The 12,649-nt window shown below is 43.6% G+C and overlaps 1 protein-coding gene across 1 annotated transcript in view; it reads left to right on the forward strand.

Moving 5' to 3' along the window:
• VPS53 (VPS53 subunit of GARP complex) overlaps nt 1–12,649 on the forward strand; it is a 120,084-nt gene that overhangs the window by 51,517 nt on the left and 55,918 nt on the right. The window contains exons 9-12 of the mRNA XM_038759042.1: nt 1,532–1,675; nt 2,207–2,349; nt 4,943–5,084; nt 11,056–11,157. Coding sequence (XP_038614970.1) covers nt 1,532–1,675; nt 2,207–2,349; nt 4,943–5,084; nt 11,056–11,157 — 531 coding nt within the window. The remainder of the gene's footprint in view (nt 1–1,531; nt 1,676–2,206; nt 2,350–4,942; nt 5,085–11,055; nt 11,158–12,649) is intronic.

Below are 12,649 nucleotides of genomic sequence, written 5' to 3' on the forward strand. Positions count from 1 at the left end.
GAAATCCCGCTCAACAGAACTTGAGCATTTCAGTAAGGAAGGGAGCAAGAGTTTAATCCTGCACTTACAATTGCCCCCAAGGGAGGAATGGATCTGATTTCTAATGAGCTTGTGGAGCTTTGCTAAGAGGTGGATCCAGAGCAAAATCACTAAGTGGGGAGCCCGCAAAACTTATCAGTTTTGGGTGGATCTTTTGGACATTTATTTATTTTTTGTAAGGTGCTGGAGGGTAGTGATCATCTCTTTTACTTCTCTTGTACTCTGCCAGCAACTAGTGCCTGCCTTCTCCCAGGAGGTGCTCAATAAATGCGGGCTTCCCTCTTTATTGCAAACTGTTTTGCAGCAGTGCCTTTTTGTTTTTATAAGATGGTATTTTTTGCAGGGCTCTGCTTTGAGGTAACACCAGCGGAGTTTACTTTGGCTTAAACACATGTTGTCTTGGTCTCCCCCTCTGTCTTTGAAGTGTTCTGACAGACTTGAGTGATGAAAGCCCAATGCTGATTAGCATTAGATAATGACAGATCTCTGAAGCAGAGATACTGGGAGAGTGCTAATCTGTTTGTGAGATGCCTTTTTGCTACACACCTAGTTGTCCTTTGTACTTAAAGAAGACACCACTGATGCTGAATGAAGTTCACCTCTGAGTGTGTGTGTGGCTATATAGGGTGTGAAAGCAAATATCTTGAAATCAATCATTCAGTCAACCAAGACAAATTCATGAGCTATTGAACCTAGTAAGTGGTGCCTGTCAGCTCTGGAGCCCAGAATGGGCTGTAGGTGGAAAAAAATTGGGAGTCTTGTTTGGGTCCTGGCACCCATTACACTTAGCATAAACATAGTAGTTCACTGTTAGTTGGGGATCACAGAGGTCACAATTGTGAGGAAATAGCCATACATTCTCCTCTTATGAAGAACGTTACCTACAAAGATGAGTTTATTTTGGTCTTCAAATTAAATTGAAATTTCCATTAAGTAATGCCAACTTTCCTTTCTAAAACTTCAAGTTGCTGACTCACAAAGCAGCCTCCAGGCTAGTTACTGAGGAAATTGGATAATACTCTTCTTATAGGACAACTTAGCCCTGTTTATTGACTCACATCCTCAGCCCTTGTGATTATATCAATTTATAGAAAATTGGCACATAGTCTATCTATGCTACTTATTTCTTCACCTCCTTTTTCATCTATTTCACCCTCCCATACTCTGCCATTACCTGTCATATTTTTGTTCTCCTACCTGCCCCCACTGTCTGAAAATACTTATTATCCATGCCTTTGTCCTTCACTAAGTTGTAAACTCTTTGAGGGCAGTGACCATGTGTTTTGCTTCTGTTGTAGAATGTGCCCATATGCTTTAGGCCCTCATTCAGTACCGGTGATCTAAGAACATGGGGCTAAACATCCAGTCACAATAGTCGGAAAAGTGTCCGGAGTTATCAGCAAGAAGATGGAAAAAATAGCCATTGAAAAAAGCAGCCGGCTTAAAGGCATTTCCTGGGCTTTTGAACTCTTTTTTGTGATTAATTTGACAGAGGCATGGAGGACCCAGTAATGTCCTGCGTGATGCGTGTCTGGTCGCTATTGTTCTGGACCCCAGAATCAAACAAGAAATCATCAAGAAATTTATTAAGCAGCACCTGTCAGAGTATTTGGTGCTATTTCAGGAAAACCAAGACGTAAGTACTGGCCAACCCAGCAAGGTGCCCGGTGTGAATTTCAGTGACTGATGGTCTAGAGGTAGAGTTCGTTCTCGGTGTCTAGTGATTTAGTTCTTTATCAGCTCTACCATCTTGTAGTATTGATTCGCTGATCTGGGGGGTGTAAGAGATTGAATAGATGTAAAATCAACAATTTCCTCCCCCAAATGCAAAGGAATTGGGAGAAGCAGGTGCTTTTGTGAATATTAAAGCATTTAAGTACCAATAAATACGATTGATTTTATTTCGTCATCATCATCATCAATCGTATTTATTGAGCGCTTACTATGTGCAGAGCACTGTACTAAGCGCTTGGGAAGTACAAATTGGCAACATATAGAGACAGTCCCTACCCAACAGTGGGCTCACAGTCTAAAAGGGGGAGACAGAGAACAAAACCAAACATACTAACAAAATAAAATAAATAGAATAGATATGTACAAGTAAAATAAATAAATAAATAGAGTAATGAATGTGTACAAACATATATACATATATTTCATCTCTAAGGTGGCCTGGCTAGACAAAATCGACAGACGCTACGCCTGGATTAAGCGCCAGCTTGTGGACTATGAGGAAAAATATGGGCGTATGTTTCCACAGGAGTGGTACATGACTGAGCGGATTGCTGTAGAATTCTGTCATGTCACAAGGTAACTGAAAAATCACCAGTGGTTTCAGTAATCGAGTTTAATGTAGTAATTCAGTAATAACCCTTTGGGTTATGCTGCTGATCCAGATTATGCTCCTGATCCAAAATTACCTCATATCCTTGAGTTTCAGGGTTCTCCACCATAGTAAGCGTTTAACAAATACCATTATTATTATCGTCCATTCAATTCCCACGCTATAGGGTAACTAGGGATATTTTTCTTCCTCATCTGTGATTCTTTTCCTTGCCTCTGAGACTACCCCCTTGCCTAGAATGGCCTGCCCTCTTCACATCACCCAGCCATATCCTTCAACACCCTTCAGATCCTGACTCCAACTCATTCCCTCTGGACGACTTTCCTGGGTCCCAGGAAGCTCCACTGACTGAGTCTCCCTTACCCTTGCTGAGAGTCGCAATATGGGAGGATAATGCATCCAACCTACCCCTTTTTTGAACACACACAAACCTGCTCCCTTTGTCTTCTTAAAACAACCAGCAAGAAACCCCTCATGACAGTTTCTTTCTTCAGGCCAAGGAGTGTGTAGTCAGTCAATAACCTCTCTTAAAAAAAAAAGAAAGTTGAAAATTGTTTTTGTAGGAGCGTCATTGCCCAGGGGTGAGTAGAAGAATATATTGGCAACTGGATAGACTTTCATTTACCGATGTGCTGAAGGGAGTGTTATTTCCCATAGAGATGCTGATTAGCACAAGAAACGATGAGTTTCTTGAGCTACCTTAGCTGATTCTCATTAATCTGCAGACCCCCCAGAGCCTCACTGAAATAACTCTGAAAAACGAAGCCCTCAGGAGACTGGAAGTATGCAGGCGCCAATGGGGCCCTGTAAACGTCAGGACTTGCTATTGTTCCCTAGTTAGAGGGACTGTTCTTGCCAAGCTTTCATTGTTTGCATTTTGGCTGAAATCCCCACAGATATCAGAACCTCAAACAAACTCAGAGCCTCTGTCTGAATTTTGTTGTTCAGTTACTGTGGGAAGGTGATCAGAGCTTACTATTTATTAAGTGCTCGTGATGTGACTTAACAGGAAATACAGGAAATAGGCTCACGCTCCTCCCTGACCCCCTAGCCTTTCAGTTGATTTACTGAGCGTTTACACTGTGTCCAGAACACACTGCCACATGCCCTTGCAGAGTAGAAGGAACATTGGTGGTGGGTTGCAATGCCAGGGTTATGCCCACAGATGCCGGAAGCTTTTTGGAGGAGGCAGGACAAGCCCTGGAATAAATTAAGCCCTGGCTGACTGTCTCCCTGATTTTCTTAGTATGGCTCCCACCACAGCTCCCAGTTTTTCCCTCCCCCCTGTTTCATTTGATGGGCTTTTTAAATTAGTGGTTGATGAGGTTTTTTTAAAATTTTGTTTTTAGTACTACTACTACTACTACTACTAATAATAATGGCATTTATTAAGCGCTTACTATGTGCAAAGCACTGTTCTAAGCGCTGGGGAGGTTACAAGGTGATCAGGTTGTCCCACGGGGGGCTCACAGTCTTCATCCCCATTTTACAGATGAGGTAACTGAGGTCCAGAGAAGTTAAGTGACTTGCCCAAAGTCACACAGCTGACAAGTGGCGGAGCCAGGATTTGAACCCACGACCTCTGACTCCAAAGCCCATGCTCTTTCCACTGAGCCATGCTGCTTCTCTAGTCCCAGAACCCCTACAATGGACCCCCTTTCATTTGTCCCCAGATTCACATGGGTCTAATTGTAGAGTAATGGATGATGATTATTATCACTTTTATCATTATTATTATTAATATATTTGTTGAGTGCTTACTATGTGTCAAGCACTATTCTAAGGGTTGGGGGTAGATGCCAGTGGCTCTGCCACTTGTCTGCTCTGTGACCCTGGGCAAGTCACTTAACTTCCCTGTGCCTCAATTCCCTCATCTGTAAGATAGGTATTAAGACCGTGAGCCCCACGTGGGACATGAACTGTGTCCAAGCTGATTAGCCTGTATCGACCGCAGCACTTAGTATAGTGCCTGGCACATAGTACGTGCTTAACAAATGCCATTATTATTATTATTATTATTATACAAGTTAATCAGTTTGGACACAGTCCTTGTCCTACATGGGGTTCAGCCCATGGATCTAGTAGTAGCGACACAGTAGCCCAAGCCCTCAGCCCCTCTTTTTCCAATCTGATGTTAAATGTTTTTGTTTTTAATGTGCCAGGCACTGTACTAAGCGCTGGGGTAGATACAAGCTAATCAGTTTGGACACAGTCCCTGTCCCACATGGGGATCCCAGTCTTCATCCCCATTTAACAGAGGAGGAACCCAAGGCCCTGAGACATGAAGTGGCTTGGACAAAGTCACACAGCAGACATGCAGCAGAGCTGGGATTAGAATCCAGGTCCTCTCACTCCCAGGCCCGTGCTTTTTCCACTAGGCCATGCTGCTTCTCAAGGTTCACCTGAAATCTAATTTTGAGAATATGTTTCTGTTTCCTGGGAACGACCCCAAGATGGTAGTGGGCGAGATGATTGGAAATGACTACAAATGTTTTTCCGAAGCGAGAAGGCTTTTTGCCTTTTCCCTTTGCAATTAAACCCTGTGGTGTTTTGTTGAAGGGTGGAACTCTCCAAGATCATGTGCACCCGCGCTAAGGAGATTGAAGTGAAGTTGCTTTTGTTTGCCATTCAGAGGACGACAAATTTCGAAGGACTGCTGGCCAAGCGCTTCTCGGGCTGCACTTTATCTGACGGGGCCCCGGTAAGAACTTTTCTAAGGCCAGAGTCCGAACCGATGTAGACACACACAAGCAATCAGTGGTATTTATTGAGTGCTTACTGTGTGCAGAGTACTATACTACACACTCGGAAGAATATATTAGAGGAAGAGGACTCCATCCTTGCCCTCAAGGAGCTTACAATCTAGTGACCCCACAGCTGGATTTCTTTTAGAATAGTTGATAAGTGTGGATTGATTTCCCTCTTCAGTGCCATGCTTTAGGGGAAAAGCGGCGATAGGAAGTGGTCACTTAGACTGAGAGTGGTAGCTCCTTGAAGTCAGGGACAGTGTGAGTGTCCCATTCCGATATCTAGCACCGGGCACACTGTGAGCCCAGGATACATATTAATTATGGTGAGTGAGCTGCTAATTTGACAGTTTTAACTCCTGACCCCTTCTTGGCAAGGGATTCCAGTAGTCTGCAAGTGAAAGTGCCAAAATAAAAAACCAGTGTTTGAATACAATGTAAGTATACCTACCAGCTTTATTAACGGCCTGGTCTGGTTCAAGATGGATAGTACCTAACACTCAGGGCTAGGAGGAACAAATGGAGAAATGTTATGCTAAATAAAGTAGCCCTTAGGCTAAACTAATGCCTAAGATTGTTTGACACCTACTCATACATTCATAGCACATTTCTTCATTGACCAGTGTATAGGTTTCCTTTGGGTTTGTGGCAATCGTGGATTCCAAAGAGCTGTGTAGTAGAGATTTTGACAATTACTTTGCATTTTGATGTATATAAGGCACTGCACAAAACCTTTTTTTCCCGTAAACAACAAATCTCTTCTAAATATTGTATCAGGCAAAACAACTGCTGTAATAGTGAAGGTTTGCATCAGAAGTGGCTGGGGAGGGAGAAACAGGAAAGAAAAAACAGAGGAGAATCACAAAAGGAAAAGAAGTGGTACATAATTTGTCTATCTACTTCCCCATTATATTAAGTTGCTTTAGGGCAGAGGCTGGGTATATCAATCGATCAGTGATATTTCCTGAGCGCTTATCATGTACTGTACTAAGTGCTTGGGAGAGTATAATGCAACAGAGTTGGGAGATACATTCCCTGCCCACAACAAACTTACAGTCTAGAAGGGGAGTACTTTAATTGTGCTTTCCCAAGCCCCTGGGAGAAGTGCTGTGCACCCAATAGGAATAAGTAATACTGTCACTATCAGCATTCATTTCCTATAAATGATGATGAAAATGGTATTTGTTGAGTGCTGAGTATGTATCAGGCACTGTACTAAGCATGGGGGTGGATACAAGCAAATTAAGTTGGACACAATTCCTGTCCTATATGGGGCTCAAAGTCTGTACCCCCATTTTACAGATGAGATACTGAGGCACAGAGAACACCCTCCCTCCTCAAACATACAATTACCCCCGCCTTCAAAGGCACATCTCCTCCAAGAGGCCTTCCCTGACTAAGCCTCCTTTCCTCTTCTCCCATTCCCTTCTGCATCACCCTGACTTGCTCACTTTATTCATCCCCTCTCCAAGCCCCACAGCACTTATGTACACATTTGTAATTTATTTATTTATATTAATGTCTGTCTCCCGCGTCTAGACTTTAAGCTCACTGTGGGCAGGGAATGTGAATGTGTCTGTTTATTGTTGTATTGTCCACTCCCAAGTGCTTAGGACAGTGCTCTGTACACAGTAAGTGTTAAATAATAACAATAATAATGATGGTATTTGTTAAGCACTTACTATGTGCAAAGCACTGTTCTAAGCTAAATACAGTTGAATGAATAAATGAAAGTAAAGTGACTTGCCCGAGGTCACACAGCAGACAGATGGTGGAGCTGTGATTAGAACCCAGGATTCCCAGGCCTGTGGTCTCTCCACTGCGACTGAGGAGATGCAGCAAAAGTAAATGTGGGGTGCTTCTGCTTAGAGCGTGAGCCCCTCGTGGAGCCAGACTGGTTTTTTTTAGGGGGGATATCATCATCATCATCAATCGTATTTATTGAGCGCTTACTATGTGCAGAGCACTGTACTAAGCGCTTGGGAAGTACAAATTGGCAACATATAGAGACAGTCCCTACCCAACAGTGGGCTCACAGTCTAAAAGGGGGAGACAGAGAACAAAACCAAACATAACAACAAAATAAAATAAATAGAATAGATATATACAAGCAAAATAAGTAAATAAATAAATAGAGTAATAAATATGTACAAAAATATATACATATATACAGCTGCTGTGGGGAAGGGAAGGAGGTAGGATGGGGGAATACAGTTCACTCTGCATTTCAGACAGATGGCTGGTAGGGAATGTCCTTCCAACCACGTGTGGCTGCCAGCATTGAACATGATGTCAGAAGAAGTGGTCATGCTCAAGCACAAGGCATCAGTTGAGTTGAGGCACATTCATTCGATCACATTTATTGAGCGCTTGCAGCTCTCCAATGCCAGTTTTCCGTAATAAAGGGTTTGTCAAAAACGGAACCCCCCACACTGTAGGAAAACTGAGGGTACTTAGCACAGTGCTTATAGTGCAATGCTTTACATATCATCAGTGCTCAATGCATACAACAACATTGTACTGTCCGAAGCGCTTGGTACTGTACTGTGCACACAGTAAGTTCTCAATAAATACCATCAATTTATTCGTTGATCAAGCTAAAGGAACTATCCAAGCTGATGTGGATATTCTGCTGGTTACCGCAAGAGCCTCCTCGCCTCCTGGCAGACTTGCTAGAATGGAAATGGGGTTGAATTTTCCTAGAATACATATTTTGGATCTTAATTCAATTATGGAAGAAATTATCTATCAAATAATTTGGCCTTTCTGAGTGTGCCAAAAAGTAACTGTTGTAACAAGAACCTAAGAGAGGAGATTCTTTTAGAAAGGGAAAATGTGGTTCATTTTCTTGGCAAGTGTGTGCTCTCTCTCTCTCTGTCTCTCTCTCCCTCTATGTCTCTCTCTCCTTTCTGAGCCGGCAGATTGGGTCATTTGAGTAGTCTAATATCGACGCTTGAAATTCCATCTGGGGCTGGGAGCCTGCAACCTGGGGTAACAAGAGGAGTGGAAGGAGGCTCGTTTAAAAGGAGGGCACAGGCTCTTGCCATAGGAATCAAAGTGGTGAGACTTGCAGCTAGCTTCCTGATAAGACGGATTTCAAACTTCCTCATAACCAATCGATCCCAAAGCAGTTTGGCCCACCAGGCGTTCGAAGCACGTCATCCATTTCAGGGTTCTCGTATTGCAGTGGACACCAAGGTTGTTTTGCCTTTAAGGACTGATGGTGGCGAAAGGTCTTTGTTGCTAAGCCCCTCTTAGTCCTTATTCTGTAACTAGTTCTTTTCTGGAAGGCTGACTCAGGATTGGCTGGTTGTAGGTGGAGAGTGCCCTGATGGCTCCTTTGGAAAATTTGAGTTTTTCTTCCAAGCTCTGGGTTTCCACACTGCTGTCCACCGAGTCCTGTTCTTTCAGGGTGAGGCCCAGCCGCAATTCCCTGGGTTCTCATCGACCCATTCAGCCACCCCTGAGCCCAGAGGTGGCTTAGCACTCTGCAAAGTCGGTCATATTGTGTTCTGCTAAATTTCTCCACCGGGTCCTGCCTTGGAGCAGTTTTTTTTATCAGGTCTCGCCCTTCTGCCAGGCTGACTCTAGGAGACAGCCTGAGGAAGTTCAAGACCACTGGCTTCGTTCAAGCTTATGTCAGGCACCCCTGAACCCACCTGAGGCTCCTAGATCAGTAACTGGGCTGATCCAGAATGGAACACCCGAAGCATAGTAAAGCCAGAAGCAGTTCTAGGATCCCCTAAAACCACTTGGTGGCTTGGGTGGCCTCCTTTTCCCAGTGGCTCAGGATAATAAAACCTTCTTGCTTTTGCTGCCAGAAACCAAGTTCTGTACGTGATCGGGTTTCCTCATCTAAAGAAGGGAAGAGCTCAGTCAGTCATTTGCCAAACTTTAGATCTCACAAATCAGGGTGATAACTATATTTGCTCCTTCATTGATGTTGAACTCCCGTATGTGAATCACACGTGATGAACATCACTGTTGTGGTATTTTCAAGCTTAGACATTGCGGGGGCCTTTCTAACTGCCCCCCTTCTCATCTCCTCCCCTCTTACCTCCTGCCTTCCTACTCCCCTCCCTCCCCCCAACTTCCATTTATCTAGGAGAAACTGTTTTCTAACAGCCTAACTCTTTTCTGTCTGTGGAAATGTGTTTTCTTTCATCAAAATGTATACTGTCGGGATTTATAATATCAGGATTTGAAATGTTGCCTCCCAGTTACGTCATTTTGATCTCCCTTCTGGCTAGCACACAAATTATGGGAAAGTTGGCAATTGGTCGACTTAAGCAATTTCAGGATTTGTGAGCCTTTCTGCAACCTCAGAGAATAACATGCTTGAGTTGTGTGCTTGTGGGGACCCGCTTTCTTCATCTTTGTCTCTTTCCAGCTGTCAGTTAAAAATATGGAGGGTGTTTAATTTGAGCTTTCAAATAAGTTCAGTGCACTATTTATGGGGTGTATGCTTGCGTAGAACACTTGGCAATGCACAGTGCGACGAAGTGTCAACTTGCATAAATCTGTCCGGTGGAAGAGAGGATTGACTGATGGATATTAGAATAATAAAGCGTAGGCTTAAAAGACAGGGAAATAAAAATAATCCCTTGTTTTAACTAGCCCTACTATTCATACCACTCTCTGAGTCTGAAGACAGGCCTCCTTTGGCTGGGGCTGAGAGCACCTGAATTTCACCCTGCCGTAATAAACTAACTCCCAGATGAAGAGCCTGACCATTTGATTCATTTGGGTTGCACACCGAATTGATCATCTTAATATCTATCAACAGCCAAAGCCAGGTGTAGAGAATGCTATAAATAATGCCCGGCTCATTCATTTTTAAAGCATCATCTTAACCTATGTTATTTACAATTTTTCTTTGTCACTCTTCACAACTACCCAAAGAGGCAGTTCAATATTGTTAACCATAGCTCATAAATTCTGAGCTCTAAATTGAAGAATCAGTTTAAGACCTGCCCAGTGTTCCACAGGATGTCTGTGGTGGAATCAGGTTTGAAACCCACAGCTGTTTTAGTCAGGCTGCCTGTCCTCTTTACATCACATCTCCTTTATCCATTTTAAAGGAATTGGGGATGTGACCCAGATAGTACCAAACAAACCATAATATAAAGCCAGGCAGATGTTTGGTTACCGGGGCTGGGGAAAGAGGCAGCTCTGAGCTATTGGAGGCTGGAGGGAAGGACTGGGGTGGCCGGTGGACTTTGCTGTCGCCGGAGAGGAGGAGGTTGCAGGAAAGGCAGGTTTGCAGGTGCTGAGGGCTTGAAGAGTCGGGCGTGGGCAACCCACAAATTGGATAATCCACTGGGGAATACTGAATTGATGGTTTTTCCAGTCATGGGACTACCCAGACTGTTTGCACATCTCCCTGAGAATGCCAGAGCGCAGTATCAGGAATAAACTGCCGATCCCCATCTTAGCCAGTATTTTCCTTTGGGAAGACAAGTATTGTGGTAAGAGCAAAGATGGTTCCAACCTTAGAAGATTTAAAAAGTCTGGTGCCCCACAGTTTTACTAGCCCTTCTCATAGTGGTCAGTGTGTCGTAAAGATGTTGTACATAAAATCAGCCAATACCATAGCCTTAAGAAAAACAATACAGGGTACTGATGCTGTGGGTTATAATTTTATATTTTCATACTTTTCTTACCCGTTTGGTGACTAATTTCTTTGGGGTTTGAGTGTCCCAGTCCTCAATCACGTGACACAAGCTGAGACCTCCAAAAATAATAATAATAATAATGATGGCATTTATTAAGCGCTTACTATGTGCAAAGCACTGTTCTAAGCGCTGAGCACTGTTCTAAGCGCTGGGCACTGTTCTAAGCCCAAAAAGCAGAAGGTAAAGGGAAGGAAGGGGAGTTCTGGGAGAAAATAAGAAAAAAAAATCTTATCTTTTGTCCTTTTGTTAGAAAAAACTGGAGCCCCCAACTCCTAACACTAACCCCTTCTTGGAAGATGAATCTGGACTTGAGGTGGAAGAATTGGTCCTGGAGAAAGGGGACTTGGACCAGGTAAGTTTTCAACAAATACCCATTGTTTTTCATTCGTTAATGTTTAGCTGGTGTTTATTTCTGAAAATACCTTAACACTGTGTACACTAAAAGTGACCCCTTGAGCAGGTTAATACATTGATGGTCTGCCCAAAAACAGCATCTGGGTTTTTAGAGCATCCCTCTCTCGAAGGTACATTGAGGGTTAGGTAAGGACTTGGTCTAAACAGCCCCTTCTGACTCCACATGTCCAGGGTGAGGCTCTTTAGTGTTTTTCTCACTGGGAGGTTGGGGGTGGTGCATACACACACACACACACACACACACACATGCACACTCCACTTTTTAATGAACACACCAGAGGGGCAAATGATTCTTTTCTGTTTCATTCTTCATCTGCTGAAGAGGTCAGCAAAGTTGTTTCTGCAGGTGGTGTGAGAGGCTAGAAGGCCCCTGTTAGTTCAGTTCCAAAGGGACTTACCACCTAGTTAGATAGAACAGATCTCTTTTGGGATGTAAAGCAAGCATTTTTGATCCGATAGCTGCTGTGGAGGAAAGACTAGTATCACATTCAGAGAAGGGTTCCTGGGCTTGCTCGCACTTCAGTTTCAATCATTAGTATGTACTGAGTGCTTGCTGTATGCCGAGCTTCGTATTAGGTTCTTGGGAGAGAACAGAAACAGTAGAGTCGGTAGACACATTTCCTGCCCACAAGGAGTATACAGTCTAGAGGGGGAGATAGAACCACCTGCAAGTTCCTCTTCTTTAATTTGTAGAAAGGTCTTCAGAGTTTTGCTCATTTTGAGAGAGACATTCTCTCTCTTTTTTTCTCTCTTTATCTTTTTTTGCTGGATTAATAGTCCCTCTCTTTTTCTCTTTTTTTTTTTGCTGGATTAGTAGTCCCCCCTCTGTTAATTATCTGATCTTGGCAGCTGGAGTATGTTTTTTGACAGTTTTGGTCCAGCCTCTTATTGTATGTTTCCAAGCACCTAGACCAGTGCTTTGTACACAGAAGATGCTCACATCATACTGAGGATAATGATGATGATCATGAAGGTACCCTAATACACCAAAGACCCTCTCAGTGGTCTTCCTACCAAGCTAGCCCCGCTCCCGGCCACCATAGTAAAAGTCATGAGCTTTGGAGGCAAATACGATTGATGATGATGATGGAAGCAGCAGCCAAGAGGTAGGGATAGTATCTGAAGTAGTGGGAAGGGGAGAAGCCACCACTGCAATTCAACCGCCCCATCAGTGGTATTTATTGAGTGGTTACTGTGTGCAGCGCAATGCACTAAGGGATGGGAGAGTACCCTACAATAGCATTGGTAGACATGATTCCTACCTTCAGGGAGCTTTCAGTCTATTGCGGGGAGAACTCCTCCCTCCCCCATTCTCTCTGCTCTATTCAGCCTTTGGACTCCCAGATTTCAAAGACACATCTCTTGGGGTCAGTAAGTTTGGTCCCTCTCCTTTTCCTTCCCTTGATGTAATTCTTGGTGGGAGAAGGCAG

The sequence above is a fragment of the Tachyglossus aculeatus genome, chromosome 17 (genome assembly GCF_015852505.1).
Source record: "Tachyglossus aculeatus isolate mTacAcu1 chromosome 17, mTacAcu1.pri, whole genome shotgun sequence".
In the NCBI taxonomy this organism is placed as follows: Eukaryota; Metazoa; Chordata; class Mammalia; order Monotremata; family Tachyglossidae; genus Tachyglossus; species Tachyglossus aculeatus.